Source organism: Cricetulus griseus (assembly GCF_003668045.3).
Source record: "Cricetulus griseus strain 17A/GY chromosome 1 unlocalized genomic scaffold, alternate assembly CriGri-PICRH-1.0 chr1_1, whole genome shotgun sequence".
In the NCBI taxonomy this organism is placed as follows: domain Eukaryota; kingdom Metazoa; phylum Chordata; class Mammalia; order Rodentia; family Cricetidae; genus Cricetulus; species Cricetulus griseus.
Window position 1 is genome coordinate 67,315,189 of NW_023276807.1, and position 17,718 is coordinate 67,332,906.

Sequence of the window (17,718 nt, forward strand, 5' to 3'; positions counted from 1 at the left end):
TTTAACCCTCCAACCGGACACTTAAGTGTACTGGACACCGTATTCTGGCTTCAGGTGGGCTCCCGTGAGTCCACAGCACTTGTGGAACAATAAGGCCCTCCAATCTTAACCCCTAATTTATAGGCCACTCTGACTTTCCCCAGCCCCTACATGCTTAAAGAAAAAATGGCATTTTATAATGATTTGCCAGAAACTTCTCTGCGAGAGTGTCAAGAATATTTGAAGACTCACAGGCATGCTGTTGGCTATAGTTTGTGCAAACCCAGCAGACTTTGGATGTAAACGTGGAAAGACCACAGGGAGAAAAAAAGGCAAGCAAAGTAGATCGCAGAGCTTCCCTGAGAAGCCTAGACTTGCTTCCCAGGCCTGCTGTGGGCTCGGCACCTAGCCCAGCCTGGCCCGGTACAAGTAGGAGCTGCCAGCAGTGAGGCTGACCTGAAAACCCTGGATGAGCAAAGGAATGCATCTGGGAAATCCAGAGGTTGGCTGCTGCCTCATCTTATGCCAGGTCCTCCCCCGTTCCTGCCAGGCAGCGAGAACCGTCTTTGTCTAGAGTTCAGGTGTGGGAAACAGGAGAGGCCTGTGGGGAGGGCCCCCAAGAACAGAGAAAACACTGGTGTGGGTAACCTGGAAGACTTTTGACATCCTGCCAGGATGGCCTCCAGGAGACATTGGCCAGTGCTCCCAATGCTCTTCTGGCTTGGCCTGAAACTGTTCCTGTAAATCAAAAAGGAACAAATGCTGGCATCAGACCTATGTTGGCATCGAGTACGATAGGGATGCCCAAGAGTCAAAGTCCAAGATGTGAATTGTCATGAGACTCAAAATGGCCGCTCACCAACTGAAAGCAGGAGGGGGAGGGAGAGAGAGAGAGAGAGAGAGAGAGAGAGAGAGAGAGAGAGATGACTGAATTCATATCTCATAGCTGCTTCCTCAAAGAGGGTCAGCTCAGCCTCCTCCTGGTCCTCAGCTTGGTCTCAGCTTTTCATGTACTGCAGAGGGCCCACCTAACCCAGAACTTCCATTGGAACCCAGGGAGTGCAACATCACCTGCAGGCGTGAGGCATGGGCTGGTGTTGAGAGATACAAGTGTGGCTATGCTCTAGGAGTGCTGAACTACACTTAGCCCTGCCCTTCGTGCAGATCTGAGAGTCGGGTGGCCAGATGACAGTGACCACTCTCGAGGGCAGGAGGGAAATAGGGTTGATTAGCCTCATCCAGTCAAAACCCTGGCTATGCTGTTTGGATTCATCTGCATTTCATATCTTCTATCAGTGAAAATCTAGAGCCAGTCTTTGGTCAGACGCTGGGCAGGGCAGACTAACATCAAGGAAGCAGAGGAGCATCAAGATGTTTAATGGAAGTGGCAAAATACCTCCTAGCAATGGGATGCCAGTCCTAGTAGGACACCAGTCTGCATCTGTCTAAGCAGGTGGAGCATGACCAGAACTAGGAAGTGACACCCCTTGAGAGAGTCTCATGTGTCTCTAGAATCTCTAGGATAGCAGTTTTCAACTTGTGGGTTGCAACCCCTTTGGGGGTCAAAAGACTGTTTCACAGGGGTCACCTGTGAAAGACCATTAGGAAATGAGACATTTACATTAGGATTCATAATAGTAGCAAAATTACAGTTAATGAAGTAACAACAAAATTAATTTTATGGTTGAGGGATCACCACAACACGAGAAACTGTATTAAAGGGTCACAGTATTAGGAAGGTTAAAAACTGCTGCTCTAGAACTATCTAACTGTTGGTAAGTAGGAGCCACCCCACCACCTACCCCTTACAGGCAGACTGTAGAGCCTTCAGATGGGGCAGGATGAAGGGCCCAGGCCTCCTATGTTCTGGGTCAAGCCCGCATCTATTCAACCTCTGAAAGGATTCTTCGATAGCGGGATATAATAATAGTTTTCTGTGACTTCCCTCACCTGGAGATTGAAGCAAATGCCAAGCTTTCCCACCCCCACCCAAGGCATAGTTAAGGCTGTGTCTGGAGGTCTCAGCTGTGTCTCTAAGGTACTCCATGGAGAGCAGTTAACATTGTGCCAGCCTATAAGCCAAAGGCTGAAGCTATGTGGCTCAGTCACCTGTGTCCTGTTCAGCTGGTCACTGCACACCTGACTTGATGCTTTAGTGCTGGGCTTCTGCTTGCTTGTTGGCAGGGCTGGTGTATGAAAAGAGCCCTCCTGTCCATGAAGTGGGCTCCACCAATTCTGCTCTGTGGAGAGAATGTGCCCCAGCCCTTCTAGGGGAACTAGGAGACCCATTCCCTGGGAGGCCTGAACCAGAAGTTCCTCTTTGCCTGGCCCAGTGACAGTCGCACACACCCACCCCCCAGTAGACCTGGGTGGAGTGACTGGAAATGGTCCCAGTGCCTTGAAAGTTCCTTACATTTGTTCCTGTCCCAAGGTGGGAACCTCCATCACAGCTTAGCCTGCTCTGACCACCCCCAACTATGTGAGGTAGGGCTTTCAGAGAAATCCTGACTGACTTTCAATTTTGTATCCCCAACTCAGACTTGCCTGACCAGTGCACCCCAAACCCTTGTGATAAGAAGGGCACTCAACTCTGTCAAGACCTCATGGGCAACTTCTACTGCCTGTGCAAAGCTGGCTGGGAAGGCCGGCTCTGTAACAAAGGTGAGAGTCCACAGCCTCACCCTCTCTCTGTCCCACCCACTCCTCACCCCCTACCCATGACTGGGAGCCCAGCAGTACTTATGGTCTGTCCTGGGATAAGGACCTGATGGACACCCCTCTTGGGAACCCTTTGCAGGCCCAGGGTTGAATGCAGTAGCCCTGCATTTAAAGCTCCCAAATGCAACAGCCCTGTGGGTCACTGGAGCTGTAGGCTCCTAGAGAGTTGAGACAGACAGAGAGCTGTTTTGGGCCAGGATTGAAAAGAAGGAAATGCCACATGAGTCTTAGCGCCCCAGCTAAGGGGCCCCACCTTGATTTACTCAGGTGCAGGTGTGAGGCATTAGGTAAAGCTACAAACAGGATAGCAGGACCTGCCCAGCCCTTCACCCAGGACAGCCAAGCTGCGTTCACAGGTCATCTGGATGGTTCTATCCACAGACTAGGCTGTGTGAAGGTCTCATGGCTGCTGAGCAATGATTGGTGGGTCCGTTTTGTCCTCCACCCTGTCTCTTATCACCTAGGGACCTTCAGAACTGAGTCTGTAGCTGTCCCCACCAGTAGCAGTTCATATCTCTCTGGCCCTCACACTGTCTACCTTATCCACATGAGGCCAGCAGGGAAGTATCCAGGTAGGAGCCCCTTGCTGTTTCTTCATGTCCAGATGTCAATGAGTGTGCCCAGAAGAATGGGGGCTGTAGCCAGGTCTGCCACAACAAGCCAGGAAGCTTCCAATGTGCCTGCCATAGCGGCTTCTCACTTGCCTCAGATGGCAGGAACTGCCAAGGTAAGTCCCTGGCTGAACCGTTCCACCTCCCCTACCTCCCTATCCTGGGAAGGGAAAGAGCATCCTTTGGAAATATGAGCACCCTTTGGAGATGGTCAAGTTCAGCCTTGTGGACACGAGTCCCCATGAGAGCAAGGACAAGGACTGGAGATGCCCACCCCCACTAGTGTTTTCAGGTACCTTCCAGCCCATGGAGCCTGCAAAACAACCTTTGTGGTCACCAGGCTTAGATCTCTGCCACTGACTACAGGGAACTCAGCAAGATGGCAAGCCCCAGGACCCCTGTGCACCTACCATACCTTCCAGACCCTCCCAGCACAGACTGCCTCTTCCCTAGCCCCAAGAACACAGAAGCAGATGGGTCCTCCCCATTTCCACTCAGGCCAGAGAAGGGAGCCTGAGAACACCCAAAAAAATCACCCCAAAAGTGCATGTTTCACCTTGTCCCCCTGTGCTGATCTAGGGTATAGAGGAATAGCATTCAACCTTGCTCCAACACAGATGTGCCCTAAGTGAGGACTGGGCCCCAGCAGCCTATGTGGTCCAGATGGTCCCAGGGGGCGGGGTCAACTCAGAATCTGGGCACAAGCCTGATGAGACAAATGACTATTTCCCTCACCCATTTTGAAAAAAAAAAAAAAAGTTTTTATTTTCATCTACCTCAGAGTTCACCTCTGACAGTCCCAATGAATATTCTTAGGTGTGATTGATGGGGACGCTCAGCCACTGTGCCCTCGTACCTTTTTGAAATGTACGGAAAATGCATATGGGAATGTATAGGCTTCCCCTCCTCAGCCCTTATTTCAGGAACAGAGGCCCTCTCATTGTGCCTCTTGTCCTTGGCCTTGACCAAGGGACACAGCCCCACACTTTAGCAGCAGGTTGAGGAGACCTGCCTTGCTTTGTGGACCCTGAGCAATGAAGTCTACTGTGTACCCAGTGTGGGGTGAGCAGCATGTGTTCCCTGGGCCCACCATCACTTGACACCCACAGTGAAGGCATCGTGCCTTCCTCCTCCTGTTCTCCACCCTCCTGTCTTGGGGCTGTTCTTGCCCTCTATCCCCAGTGGCCGCTGCAGCTGTCCCAGACTGACCTGTACAGCCTTGGCCTGGCTGGCTTTGCTTGCAGATGTAGATGAGTGCGCAGACCTGAACACCTGTGGGGATGCACGCTGCAAGAACTTGCCGGGTTCCTACTCCTGCCTCTGTGACAAGGGATACACATACAGCTCCCAAGAGAAGGCCTGCCAAGGTACCTATGCTACAGCCACCCAGGTTCCTTCCTCCTTTGACCCTTAGCCTAGGACACAAGTGATCACTGCCTGAATGTGGGCTGCATTGCTCTATTGCTGGCAACCAGTGGTTCAACGTTCCAGGAAGTCATTGTACACACCACATGAAGGTTGACCTCCTGGGAGTCTCTGTACCTTCATTGAAGGTGACCCCTCAAGTCAGTCCTCTGTCTCTTCCCTTTTTCCTGTCCCCATTGTGTCCCTACATGTATGCTCACACACAAGGCTCTCCTACACATGAATGTGTTCCAGTGTGTACTCAAATGATGACACACTTGTGTGTTTACCCTTCTCCAGCCTTCAGTAGAGTATGTAAAGATCCAGAATTCTTTGGTAGACTTGGGTTTCTTCCCAGCCCACTGTGTCCCTGCAGTAGATGGGGAACAATTGACTCATTCTGTCACTTCAGAGGCTTACCATGTCCTGAAGGCAGAGACTGTCTCCTTCTATAATCACACCTTTCTGGGAGCTACAAAGGACTCTGAGAGATAGCTGTGGGAGCCCTGGAGGAAAACTGAGCCCCCAGGGAAGGGAGCTTGGAGCTAAGGGTTCACAAGGGTCCTGCCCTGCACAATTCTCCACAGCCCACACAGACACTCTTGGTCCCTCCATCCCTGAGCCAGTCTGAGCATGGTCCTTGGACATCCTCAGCTCTTCATTTCTCTCTAGGAAGCAGGGACCTAAGAGACAGACATCTGAGGTAGCAGGCTGAGCAGTGATGTCTACATGTCTTTGGGAAGAGTAAGTGGGTTTGCTCAGTGTTGGAGTTTTCCCAGTGCCTACCATGAGTCCCTTTGCCGGCAGATGTGGACGAGTGCCAGCAGGGACGCTGTGAGCAAACCTGTGTCAACTCCCCAGGCAGCTACACCTGCCACTGTGATGGGCGTGGGGGCCTAAAGCTGTCCCCAGATATGGATACTTGTGAGGTAGGTGACCCTAGTGCCCACTAGATGGCCTTGTGGAGCCCCAGTGCTGTGCTTTGTATAGGTCCCTTTGCTACTAACAGGTTGTGGGAGAAAAGTTTCTGGAGACTTGGTTGACTGAAAGCTCCTAGCTCTCAGGGCCACACAGCTAGCCAAACTCTTGTTTGGTTGTGTTGATGAAATCTCCATAGCAACACCCACTCATAGCCACGTAGCCTGATGGTGCAGACCCAAGGTGAAATGTGTTCACACCAGGACACACACACACACACACACACACACACACACCGTTCACTCAGGGCTCTGTATCAAGCAAAATAAACTGCAGAGAAGTTGTACATTGTTGGCATTTTCTGGAAAGCAACAGCAAGTGACCACATATGGTGACTTTGCAAGTCACAGACCTAGGAAGCTGGAGAAGCATTTTTTCAATTATGAGCCTGAAGCCCAAGTCATCTAGGTACTTTGTGAGGCTCCCATTTCATGAGCTAGTGCCCTTCTGAGGGAATAGGGGACCCACACTTGTGTGGTTTCTACCTCAGGCTCCCTGCTGGCCTGTGTGGAAGTGTAGAATCCTTCTGTCCCTCACCCCCTGGAAGTCAGCTCAACCTGCTTTAATTACATCCTGTCTCTGGTCAGTGGGAAAGCCTACACCATAAATCAGGGAAGTTTCTTCAACCATAGTCTTCAAGGCCTTTGTGTTCTGTTCATTTTGTTAATAGCATACTAAAAATGAATTTTTGTGAGTCCCTGCTCTTCTGTGAGTTTGAAGCATTTCATAATTTAAACACTTGCAAATAATAACAGGCAAGGAAGAAGCAGTTGATAGACAATTCACAACCCTGGGCCTCCGCCTGGGGGCACCAGCGTAGGATGGGTCATTTGACTCTGGGATTTCCAGGGGTAGGCTAGCCTTGAGATCTCCCCAATATGACCAGGACCTCAAAGTTGTTTAAAAGGCAGCCACAGGGCATTGCCCCCCCCCCAACACCTTCCTATCTCATGGCAGGACATCTTACCATGTGTGCCCTTCGCCATGGCCAAGAGTGTGAAGTCCTTGTACCTGGGCCGCATGTTCAGCGGTACCCCGGTGATCAGACTACGCTTCAAGAGGCTTCAACCCACCAGGTAAGAGCCAGGAACACAGCACAGCTGAGCCCAGGCGAGAAAGCTGATCTAGGGCTCCTGCTTTCCAGGAGCCCAAAGCCACTCAAGATCTCTGAGTGAACCAGCTCCCCATGTTCTGGAAAGTGTCACAGGGGTCAGGACCCTGGGACTAGCCAGCCCTGTTACCACCTGCACTCTGTGCCCCAGGTTGTTTCTTGGGTCTGTTTACAGGCTGCTGGCTGAGTTTGACTTCCGAACTTTTGACCCTGAAGGAGTCCTCTTCTTTGCTGGAGGCCGTTCAGATAGCACCTGGATTGTACTGGGCCTAAGGGCTGGGCGGCTTGAGTTGCAGCTTCGGTACAATGGTGTTGGGCGCATCACCAGCAGTGGGCCAATCATCAACCATGGCATGTGGCAGACGGTAAGTGGAAAGCCAAGGATATCCCTAGCATTTGGCGTTGGATGTGGCCGGTGGGTAGGATGCCTGCTCTAGTTAGCCCAGAGCTGCTGCTGCTTTGGCTGAGTGTGGCTTTACTCAGAAAGGCCTTCCTATGAGAGTGATAACTGCATGAAGATGCCCAAACATTGCAGGACACCAGAAGGGGATAGATAACCAGTAAAAATCACCCATGAACAAGAGCCAATGAGACCAGAGTCCTCTGCTCATCTGATCACAGGGAAGCCTTCTGCCCCCAGCTCTGTATGCTTTCCCCACTGGAGCTAGGGTGATGGACAATGACCTACTCAGGAACCACATCCTATATCCTAGGCAACAGGCTTGGGGAATTAATGTTTGGAAGAAAAACAGAATGACGTGGTTTTTCCCTTAGCTGTGAAGACAAATGAAAAAATCCATGTTCCACTTTGCAGACAAATATGGCCCCCCTGCCATTTCTCCAGCTACCAAGTGCTGTCTGTTCTTCCTGGCTTTGAGGGATCAGAGTCTCCATAGCAGAACAGGGGAGGGTCTGCAAGGAAAGAAGGAGCTCGGGGAGAAAGTGCCCTCTACACAGCCATGGGGACAAGCCTGGACTAGCACCCAGGCAGGACTGCAGGCTGGGAGCAGTCATTGTGAGATGGTACTGTCTAGGTGGCAACTCATATACCCTGAACTCACGGGTCAGTGACAGACATCCCAGGAGGCCAAATTATGCCCCTTTCAGTGTTCCCTGCCCAGCCATTCATAACTCTTCTGGCAGATGCAGGGGGACACTAACTATTCCTCCACCTCAGCTAAAAAGGATCCCGATGTTCTGGAAGACAGGGACCATGCCATGTTTAATGTACATTCCCACACAGACTTCAAGGCTCTACATGGAAAGTTTCTGAGGAATTGGCTTGATCATTCAGCCTCACTCCATCCTAGAGTTAAGAAAAAAAAATTCAAGTGTGGGGAGAGCCATGATACAGACAGCTCACTAACTGATCGGATACTCCAGGGCCAAGGATGTGCAAAGGAAGCAGGCGTTAGGACCTGGAACACCTTGTAAAAGCAGAGAGGTTGCATAGGCCACAGAGGTGTGGTGGTTGTAGGGTCTTTTTTAGGCTGCAGAGGCAGGAGGTTGAGGAGACACCAATGGGAGACCCAGAGTGAACTGGCTTTCAGACCTAGTCTTCACTGAGGAAATGTCAGGGTATGTCTCTTCTCTACCATATCTGTCCCATTCTCCTTGGACCACAGTTAGCTGTGCTGGCCATCTGGCTGCCAGGCCAGGTGAACATTCAAGCTGGGCTCTGTGCTGGATGTCAGACCACCTGACGCTTCGATAGTAAGCAAGCTCATCACCTGCTTAATCCTTTCTCACAGAGTGGAGACCACACCTTCAGTAAAATGCATGTTTGTATGCCCAGCACAGCATCTGCCACTGTGGTCACCTTGGGTGTAGCCAAAAGTGCATCACCCACTTCAGGGATGCAAGTCTCCCAGAGTGGGGTTCTCCTAGGAAAGGTTATTTCATGGATCCCAGAGTCAGCTATGGTACTGCTGGACAGAAACTCATCATCTTCGTGACACTTGGTGAGGGGCGGCCTAGACAGCAGAAGACCCATTGCAACATCAGATAACAGACCAGGGCTTATAGCACTGATGTAGAACTGTGGCCTGTCCAGGGCATGCTGATAACCCTCCTGCCCACAGTAATCATACTTGCTGAGGTCAAACTGAGAGGCTGAACTTGTTTAACCGTGGAACTTTAGCTTGGTAACAAATCTATGCAGAAGCCAAGGTCATGGCATCCTTTACAATATAGTCTGTGGTACAGGACATGGGGCCTGGGGTGCAGCTGTTGGCTGTACAAACCTTCACTTGGCTGTTATCTGATACTGTGTTTGCGTCCCATGTGAGGAGAGTTCAAACATAGAACTCATGTTAGGCTCTGACCCAGTGTTTGGCTGGATTCATATTCCACTTTGAGGCCTGGGAGTTCCTCGCACAGACACACAAGCCACTGAGGGCAGCACTCCATGCCAGTCCAGTGTCCAGGGTCGCAGGCTTGAAGAACGTCTAGGAACGAGCAAACAGATCTTATCTCACTTTGTTCAAGACAAGTTGGGTTGCAGTTAAAGTGCTATGCTTGACTCAGAGCAGGCACCATAAACTGCCAGGCTGCAGTTTCTTGTGAGGTTCGTGCCACATCAGACATGGCTATCTGGTTCTTTTAAACCACAATAAGCATCAATAGTTCCTTTCTATGACTGTCTTCTAGAATAAATTGGGTGTGGTGTTGCTTTAATTTTAATTCCAAATGTGTGGGAAAGGCTAGCCCTCTTCACATGATGGATCTTGTCTCCACTTTGAAACCTGACCTGTGAGCTCACAAAGGGAGCCACAGTAGTGACTCTGAGCAAGGAAGGGTGTGTGGAGAACTCACACAGGTGAGTGAACATAGCCTTCTAACAAGGTTTAATTCCTCCTGGACACAAGGGAAATGGGTGTTGTCTTGTGAGGTCAGGCTCTTCCTGGACCAGATTACTTGGATGTTGTTTTTCCTGAAGTCTGGTGCCCTTGGTCTAGGTGACATGGGTATAGTCTGTTGGCTTGGGCTGTTAGACACAAGTAACATGGCATGCCTACCCTGAGGTGCAGTGTGTGGTGCACTGGAGACAGGTGATACACTATGGGGGCCTTCCAGAAATATCCATTCACTTGACCTCCATCCTTTGACCCCTTCAGATCTCTGTGGAGGAGCTGGAACGCAACCTTGTAATCAAAGTCAACAAAGATGCTGTGATGAAGATTGCAGTAGCTGGGGAGCTGTTCCAGCTGGAGAGAGGCCTATATCACCTGAATCTCACTGTGGGTGGCATTCCCTTCAAGGAGAATGACCTTGTCCAGCCCGTAAGTCCAGTCCTGACTATGGAGAATAATGCAGCAAGCTCAGGCTTGGCTGTGCCTTAGAGGGGTTTGCCCGAGTCTGACAATCATGAGAGGCCCCGTGCCGGCAGCCAGCCATTGTCCATCAATAACTAATCACTTCTGCTTATGATGCCCATTTAAGTTTTCATTTTTGTAGTAAAGATTGAACATCTTACTTTGGGTTGTTAGCCATGCCCAGATTTCCTATGGGAGAAAGTCCAAGTGGGAGGCTTCTTTTTTTTTCTTAATCACTTTTCAAAGTCCTGTTGTTTTCTGTCCTACCTCACACCTGGCCTTTGTACCCCACTGGTCAGAACCCTCGTTTTGGGGTGGCAGCATCCACTGCAGATGGAAACATGTTTGGTAATTGATTGACTCAGTCACCACCATTCAGTAGAGCCCTAAGGGGATGAAAACAACAAATGCACCATTGCAGATCTTCAACACATAAGATGAGGGTAATCTGCTTGGGTTATGTAACAGTCTGCACACAGTGAGTGCACAATCATGGGGTGACCTGACTGGATTATATAACAGCCTTGCATACAGTGTGTGTGTGGTCATAGGGTGACCTGGTTTGACTACACAACAGCCTTACACATAGTGAGTGCATGATCAAGCTGGGACTGGCATCCCTGGCCTGACTTTTTAAGCTTTGCTTTGTAAACTCAAGTAAGGGGAAAACACCACCACAGTAAAGCACCCTGACCTTTTTGCAGTAAGGTGGCAGGTACTTTGTCCCTCTACTCACAATGAGGAGACCCGGCAGACAGAGCAGGTGGCTCTGTGAAGAGCTCTTTTGTGGAGGAAAAAGAAAAAACCCTCCCTATATTGTTTTTGCATTCTAGATTTACACACACATAAGCCAGAGGGCCCTGCTAGCAGGTTCTGTAGTGCCAGGCTCTCGACCTCTCCTGCTCTAGTCTGCTGTTATGGTGTCCTGGCTCAGGAAGCCACCAGCAGTTATCTGTCTTTCCAGATTAACCCTCGCTTGGATGGATGCATGAGGAGCTGGAACTGGCTGAATGGGGAAGATAGTGCGATCCAGGAAACAGTAAAGGCAAATACAAAGATGCAGTGCTTCTCTGTGACTGAGCGGGGTTCCTTCTTCCCTGGGAATGCATTCGCCTTCTACAGCCTCAACTACAGTAAGTGGGTGGCACCCTACTTGGGGCTAACTGTGGTGGGATTTCCAGCTATATGGGCAAGTGTAAGCATCCATCTAAATGGTTCCTACCTCAGTGACAAGCTGGTTACCCACAGCTGGGACAGGGCTCAGCAGGGAAGGCAAGGTCCAGCTCCAGGACAACTACCTGGACTTCACATAGTTATCCATGGGGACATGGTCCAATGGTTAGAAAGTGGTAGGATGGGCAGGCCTGGGGGGAAGGGGGCTACCTGGAAAAAATCGAGGACATGTCCAGATCATGTGACAATTCTCACTAGTGTGCCAGGCCTTCACTGGCCAGTGACTTCATGAGGCTTAGCAATTAAAGGTGGTTTAGAGGAGCTAAGATCATGAAGACAGGAAAGCCAGTCTTTATTACCCTTGGAAGAGGTCCATGTGGAGAGAAAGCAGGAAGGGGTCTGGCAAAAGTATGTTCTGCTGTACTTCTCAAGGCCATGGTAGAGGAGGGAAGATGTATAAGATCTGCATCTCTTTGCTGAGTGGGCATACCAGTGCTGGAACCTATGGCCACCTGGCATGGGCCAGGAGGCAGAAGGTTGGACGGTCAGGTCTAAACTTCTTTAAAGCAGAACCCATAACTTCTTAAGTTATAGCAGTCATTGAGGGTCATTTGTGGCCCTTCAACCTCATCTGTGAGGGCTAGAAAACTCTCCATACAGGCAGGGTCTGGTGTCTTTATCAAACACTTTCCAGGTAGAATACACTTGGCCTCTTCCACCACAACAAAGTGTTTTTATTACTTTTTTTGTAATTTGTGTTCATATACTCAACACACTGAGAATTAACCCCTATAGATGTCAGTTAGGACAGGGTAAAGGAGTTGATTTGATTGATTGCAGGGAGGGGTGGTAACAGGCCAGCTTCAGAGCCTGCGACACATGACAGAGAACAGTGAGGCCGACCAAGTATGTGCCAACCTTGATTCACTCACAGCAGCTTCTTAGTGAGAGGCAAACCTAAATGTCAACCCCACTGGGTTGGGGTGGGGGGATTCGTCTGGCCTTCCAATCAGTGAAGGACTCCCACATGGCCAGGAACACAAGCTGTTTGCCCTGGAAGAACCAAAACCCCTTCGATTCCAATGACATGTAGTGTCACTCATGTGTATTGTGTGGGAATGAGTTCATGCCGTGAGGCTCTGCAATGCTACCCAAAGCACAGACCCACATAGGGCTTGCTGGAGTGATGGATCTGACGACCTCTATTTATGGGGATGGCCTTGTAAGTTCATGCCCACTTGCATGCTTCGGAGTTTCCTGGAGCTGGCAGGAGGGAGGTTAGCAAATTGCCTGGAGCTGTAGAAGGTGCTTCGTGAAGTCTGCTGAGGGAGAAGTGGCAGCGAGGCAGAGGATGGCCCTTGGTGCTGGCCTTGTGGCTCCCCGGGTAGGTCTTTCTTACCTGGAGGGCACCAGCAGGGCACTTTGAATCCGGGGAGCAGCAATTCCCAGTGCCCAAGGGTTGATCGTCTACAGCCAGTGCTGGAGGTCATCTCCCCTCCTCTCTGCTTGCTGTCCGTTATGACACTGGCAGGTCTTAAAGGCATGGCCTGCTGCATACTTCTCCACTTGCCTTTTTACCAGGAGGTCCCCTCCCAGGGTGTGCAGAGCTGTTCCTTGTGGCACTCCAGTCTGAGTTGCTACTCACTGTTCTCACTCTCGCCTCTCTGCCACTTGTACTGCCTTGTAATGTGCCGCTTTCATCGCAGCCCGAACATCACTGGATGTCGGCACGGAAACCACCTGGAAAGTAGAAGTTGTGGCTCGGATTCGCCCTGCCACTGACACAGGGGTGCTGCTAGCACTGGTGGGTGACAACCATGTCGTCCCCCTCTCTGTGGCCCTGGTCGACTACCACTCTACAAAGAAGCTCAAGAAACAGGTAGAATTCAATGCAGTCACAGATAGAATATGAGGCCAGCTTTGGCTAGGATACCCTGACCTCCGAGCAACCTGTTTGACCCTCCATTATTCCCCTTCAAGGAAAAGTCCTAAGGCCCTGCCCACTCTCTGAGATATTGACTTGTTGAACCTTTCTCTGCCCTAAAGACTCCAAGACCCAACTCTCTACCCAGGTCTGAGTACACACAGCTAGGCCGTGTCCTCTGGTTTTGGAGCCAAGGCTGCAATGCAGTCACAAAGGCACTACAGTGAAATGAAACAGCTACTGGCCAAAGTGGCTGGCGGTGCAGCTAGGGACTGAAACCTACTGCTGGGCCAGAGGTGACCAAGTCTTCCATTTCCCAGGGACTTTAAACAGTTTTAGTGTATGGATGTTTTGCCTGCATTGTATGTAAGTGTACTGTGTGCCTGTAGGGTGTCCCACACACAGAGCAGCGAGCGATTCACGAGAGTCAGGTAGTGTCACTAGCACCGTGAGATTTCCGGTTTCTTTCAGAGTTAGACCCACTAACCTCACCGTTAGCTCTGATAACTTATCAGTGAGTGATGCTAGAGGAGACCCTGGATTCAGGTGTACTTCAGGCAGAGCCCTCCCACATTGAGGACTCTGCTGACTCCCTCTATTCTATTGAACATGAGGCTATTGAAAGTGAAAGGAAGACTTTCTTCCCCTCTCTCCCATGCTCCAAAGAGGAATGTGGCTCAGACGGGAGGTTTCTGACCCCCACCTGCCCAGGCCCTAGAGCCCTGCTGGCTACGTATACTAACTAGTAACAAGGCTGGTTTCCATGATACACACCACCAAGGGGACCAGGCTTCATGCTGCTGGGCATCTCAACCCACCCCTAGCTTGTGTGATAAACAGCAATAGGCTCCTGCCAGCACATACTATTCACCCTGGAGAGGTTGGGCAGAGGATATGCACTTGCCTGTGCTGGAACCACAGCTATAGATGACAAGTGTGTCCTGCCACATCCTGAGAAGTCAGCTCAGGCTGGGTGACCAAGTCTTCCATTTCCCAGGGACTTTAAACAGTTTTAGTGTGTGGATGTTTTGCCTGCATTGTATGTAAGTGTACTGTGTGCCTGTAGGTACCAGGAAGAAAATTCAAGTCCTCTGTAAGAGCAGCCAGTAATCTTAACCACTGAGCCATCCCTTCCATCCCCTCTCAGCTGCTCCCTGCTTTATATGCAAAGACACTGAGTACCAGGGTTCCTAGACCTCTTCATACCCAGGGTTACCATAAGAAGGGGCTAGCGTTGAGGTGGCCAGCCTATGAAGACCAGAGGCTAGAAGGACAGAACAGGGGCACCCTGATCCCTATGCCACTCCCATGCTTCTGTATCCCCTGAGCTCTGTGATGGTGTCTCCTACAGTTGGTGGTCCTGGCAGTTGAGGACATCGCTCTGGCACTGATGGAAATCAAAGTTTGTGACAGCCAGGAACACATAGTCACTGTCTCCCTTCGGGATGGTGAGGCCACGCTGGAAGTGGATGGTACCAAGGGCCAGAGTGAAGTGAGTGCTACCCAGCTGCAGGAGAGACTGGACACACTTGAGAAACATCTACAAGGCACTGTGCTCACCTTTGTTGGAGGCCTGCCAGGTAGGAGCCCTCTGACATAATCCCCTGTGTCTGGCTGACTTCACACATGGCCTGTGCTAATGACTGTGAGGCAGGATTCTAGGCTGGCTTCTGTGCTGGGGTTGGAGTGAGAGGTCTTATAGTTCAGTCCTCTCTTCAGAGCAGGCATCACTCTGAGTCACCCATTGGGAAGTGTTATCTGGGAGCCCAGGAGACCAAACACAGAGGAGAGGATTAGCAGGTGATGCAAGAGGCAGTCACCTAACTACTACTGCCAAGGATCTGCAACCTTCATAGCTGACAGTGTCTGCCAGCCCTTACCCCATCTACCAGGGGCAGCCAACTTCTATAGGCCCATGGGTGGAACATGGATAGTAGCTATGGAGAGGCCTGAGTCCTCTTGTTAGCAAACAGCAGGCTCTCTGGCTTTTTTTTTTTTTTTTTTAAATCAATTAGGCTTCAAGGGAGATAACAGCCCAAGGCCCTGAAGCATGGGAACTCATGAGGCCACAGTGACACTCCTTGATAGCCAAACCTTATACATGCATGCCTGGAAGGTTGAGGGGTGAAGATGCATAATGTCTGTGCAGATCTGTATCCCCATGAGATGGTAACATGAAGAAAAATAAACCCCCTGCAAAGAGAATGCAGGCAGGACTGACAATAAGCAATATAGAGGGCGGTAAGTGGTACTCTCTGGCTTTAACTCTAGCTGCTGTGTTTGGTCTACCACCACCAGATGTTCCAGTGACTTCGGCACCTGTCACAGCATACTACCGTGGATGCATGACCCTGGAGGTAAACCAGAAAGTCCTGGACCTGGACGAGGCCTCGTACAAGCACAGTGACATCACCTCACACTCCTGCCCACCTGTGGAGCATGCCACTCTCTAGCTGCTCTGGCACCCATGCACAAGAGGCCTTTGTACCTTCCTAAAGACAAAGGGAGGCAGAGGTATGGACACAGAGCACTGGCTCCTCTCGAGCAGGCCCCGCAACACTGGAGCAGGTGGGCTACCGCTCTTGCGGCTACTTTTTCATTTCTTTGCCTTGTAACATATCTGTACATAATGGGACTGGTACCAGGTCAGTGGCTGCTCCCTGACCTGGTAGGAGCTGGCTGGCAAGGGTTGGGCTAGAGGACTGGCACTTTGCAGCTGAGTGGATTTGAAAATAATTCTGTTATTTTTTATTACCACGTGCTTCTGATTCTAAAATAGGGAAAATAAAATATTTACAGAAACCTTTGTAACCCTGGGGTTTGGTCACTGTCTGTCCTGGAGGATGTCTCAGAACTGAGCTTCTTTCAGGGTAAGTAGGCTTTGAGAACATGCCACGGGCCCACAGCTGGATGGGCCTTTTCTGGGACCCCCGTGATGATGGCACAGGATGGAGCCAGAGTTCACCAGCCAGCTACAAAGCCTCAGTTTACCCTGCAAATGAAGACAGTCCTCCATGGCTCTGCCATCTGCCTCCTACACAGAACCCTTCTTAAAACTGCCCCTGGCACCCAGTATGTAGGGGTGGTAGCTGTGCATACTCTCCCATCTCTTCCTATACTGGCCATTTGCATCCCTTGGCTGCCCCTGTTCTGTTTAAAAGGTCTGGACTTCGGTTTCAAGGCTAGGAGCAGAGCTGAGGGAGCTGTATCCTCCCCCGGCAGCAGGACACACAAGAAATAGCAGCTTGTTCAGTGTCTCTGAGCTGTCATTTCTTCGTAAGGGAAAAAATTAGGAGCCACTGATTTTTAACCCCAGCATCCTGTAAGCATCCTGTAAGACACTGTTGAACACAGCTCCAAGACAGTAGGAAGTACAGTCCTGCCCAGAATTCCTCACTGCCTCTGTCCTCAGGCAGCCTCAGAAGCCCACAGCCCTCTAGAGGCCCGCTCTGTCTTCAACCGGAGAGGCAGCATCCCCTAGACCTTCAGTGGTTTCTCCATGTGTTGGAGGCAACTCTGGAATGTTTTCATGGAATGTTCCCATGAATGTCCTCCAACCAGCTCCAATTCTCCACAGAAGGTCATGAGGCCAAGAACAGAATAGGACAAATGCTGGTTTGGAGTTAGACCACACAGACAAGTGGGGGAGGGGGGAGCCACATATTTGACATTCCTTATCTGCCTTGGGGAGGCAACAACACTGTGTGGGAAGAACAGACACCTCTTCCCTGATGTTGCATCCTCAGCCTTGGCTGGCACCAAGCCTGAGACCAGCTCCTGCCAAACAAAGCAATAATCTGCTGGTTTCCCACCATGGGATCCTCACTTCCCTGGGTCAAGGTGGCCAAACTACAGAGCACCAAGGGAAGCACCAGGAGCCTTTGAAGGGAGGGGTAGAGCAGACTGTTGAGAGGAAGAGGGTGGGATGGATTATAGGCTCTTTATCGTCTGATTGGTTGCAGAGTTCTTTTTCTAGGGAGGGGCTTTTTACCATTTTTGCATTTTCATTGTACCCTTGAGGCTGTTTTCTTGAGCCTAGGACCGTACTGTGCATTCAGGCAGCCTCCTTGTCAGCACCGCATCCTCCCTCAGGTTCCATTACGCTCCTCTCACAAGCACAGTCCGATAAAGAAATGTGTCTCCACATTGTTCCAAATGTTCCTAAGGCAAAGTCACCTTTTAGACACCACTGTTTCAGAGCAGGGGATCATTTCACTGTCTTTCTCAACACAAAGCCCACAGAGTATGCATTTAAACATAAAGGAAGGCCATGTGCTCTAGCTGGAAGATACTGGAGATGGCCAGGGTCACAGGGTTCCTGTCCAGGACAGACAATGACTTTCTACAAATCTATCAGGTAGAGTGAGCATCTGAGAGAGAAGCAATGAGGAGACCCAAGCAGGTCCAACAGAACACCCTCTTCTGCTCAAAAAAAAGGGATGCATACAGAGGCAGGTCTGTGGCTCGTGCCATCCACTACCAAGCTATTGATCCTGGGGTCTTGAG

At 50.6% G+C, this 17,718-nt stretch overlaps 1 protein-coding gene across 1 annotated transcript in view; it reads left to right on the top strand.

The window, feature by feature from the left end:
* Positions 1 to 15,665, top strand: part of Gas6 (growth arrest specific 6) — a 29,566-nt gene extending 13,901 nt beyond the window's left edge. Inside the window, exons 5-15 of the mRNA XM_027387801.2 lie at positions 2,518 to 2,640; positions 3,302 to 3,424; positions 4,553 to 4,675; positions 5,520 to 5,641; positions 6,648 to 6,766; positions 6,977 to 7,166; positions 9,918 to 10,082; positions 11,080 to 11,248; positions 12,995 to 13,167; positions 14,564 to 14,792; positions 15,511 to 15,665. Coding sequence (XP_027243602.1) covers positions 2,518 to 2,640; positions 3,302 to 3,424; positions 4,553 to 4,675; positions 5,520 to 5,641; positions 6,648 to 6,766; positions 6,977 to 7,166; positions 9,918 to 10,082; positions 11,080 to 11,248; positions 12,995 to 13,167; positions 14,564 to 14,792; positions 15,511 to 15,665 — 1,691 coding nt within the window. The remainder of the gene's footprint in view (positions 1 to 2,517; positions 2,641 to 3,301; positions 3,425 to 4,552; positions 4,676 to 5,519; positions 5,642 to 6,647; positions 6,767 to 6,976; positions 7,167 to 9,917; positions 10,083 to 11,079; positions 11,249 to 12,994; positions 13,168 to 14,563; positions 14,793 to 15,510) is intronic.
* Positions 15,666 to 17,718: the final 2,053 nt, after the last annotated feature.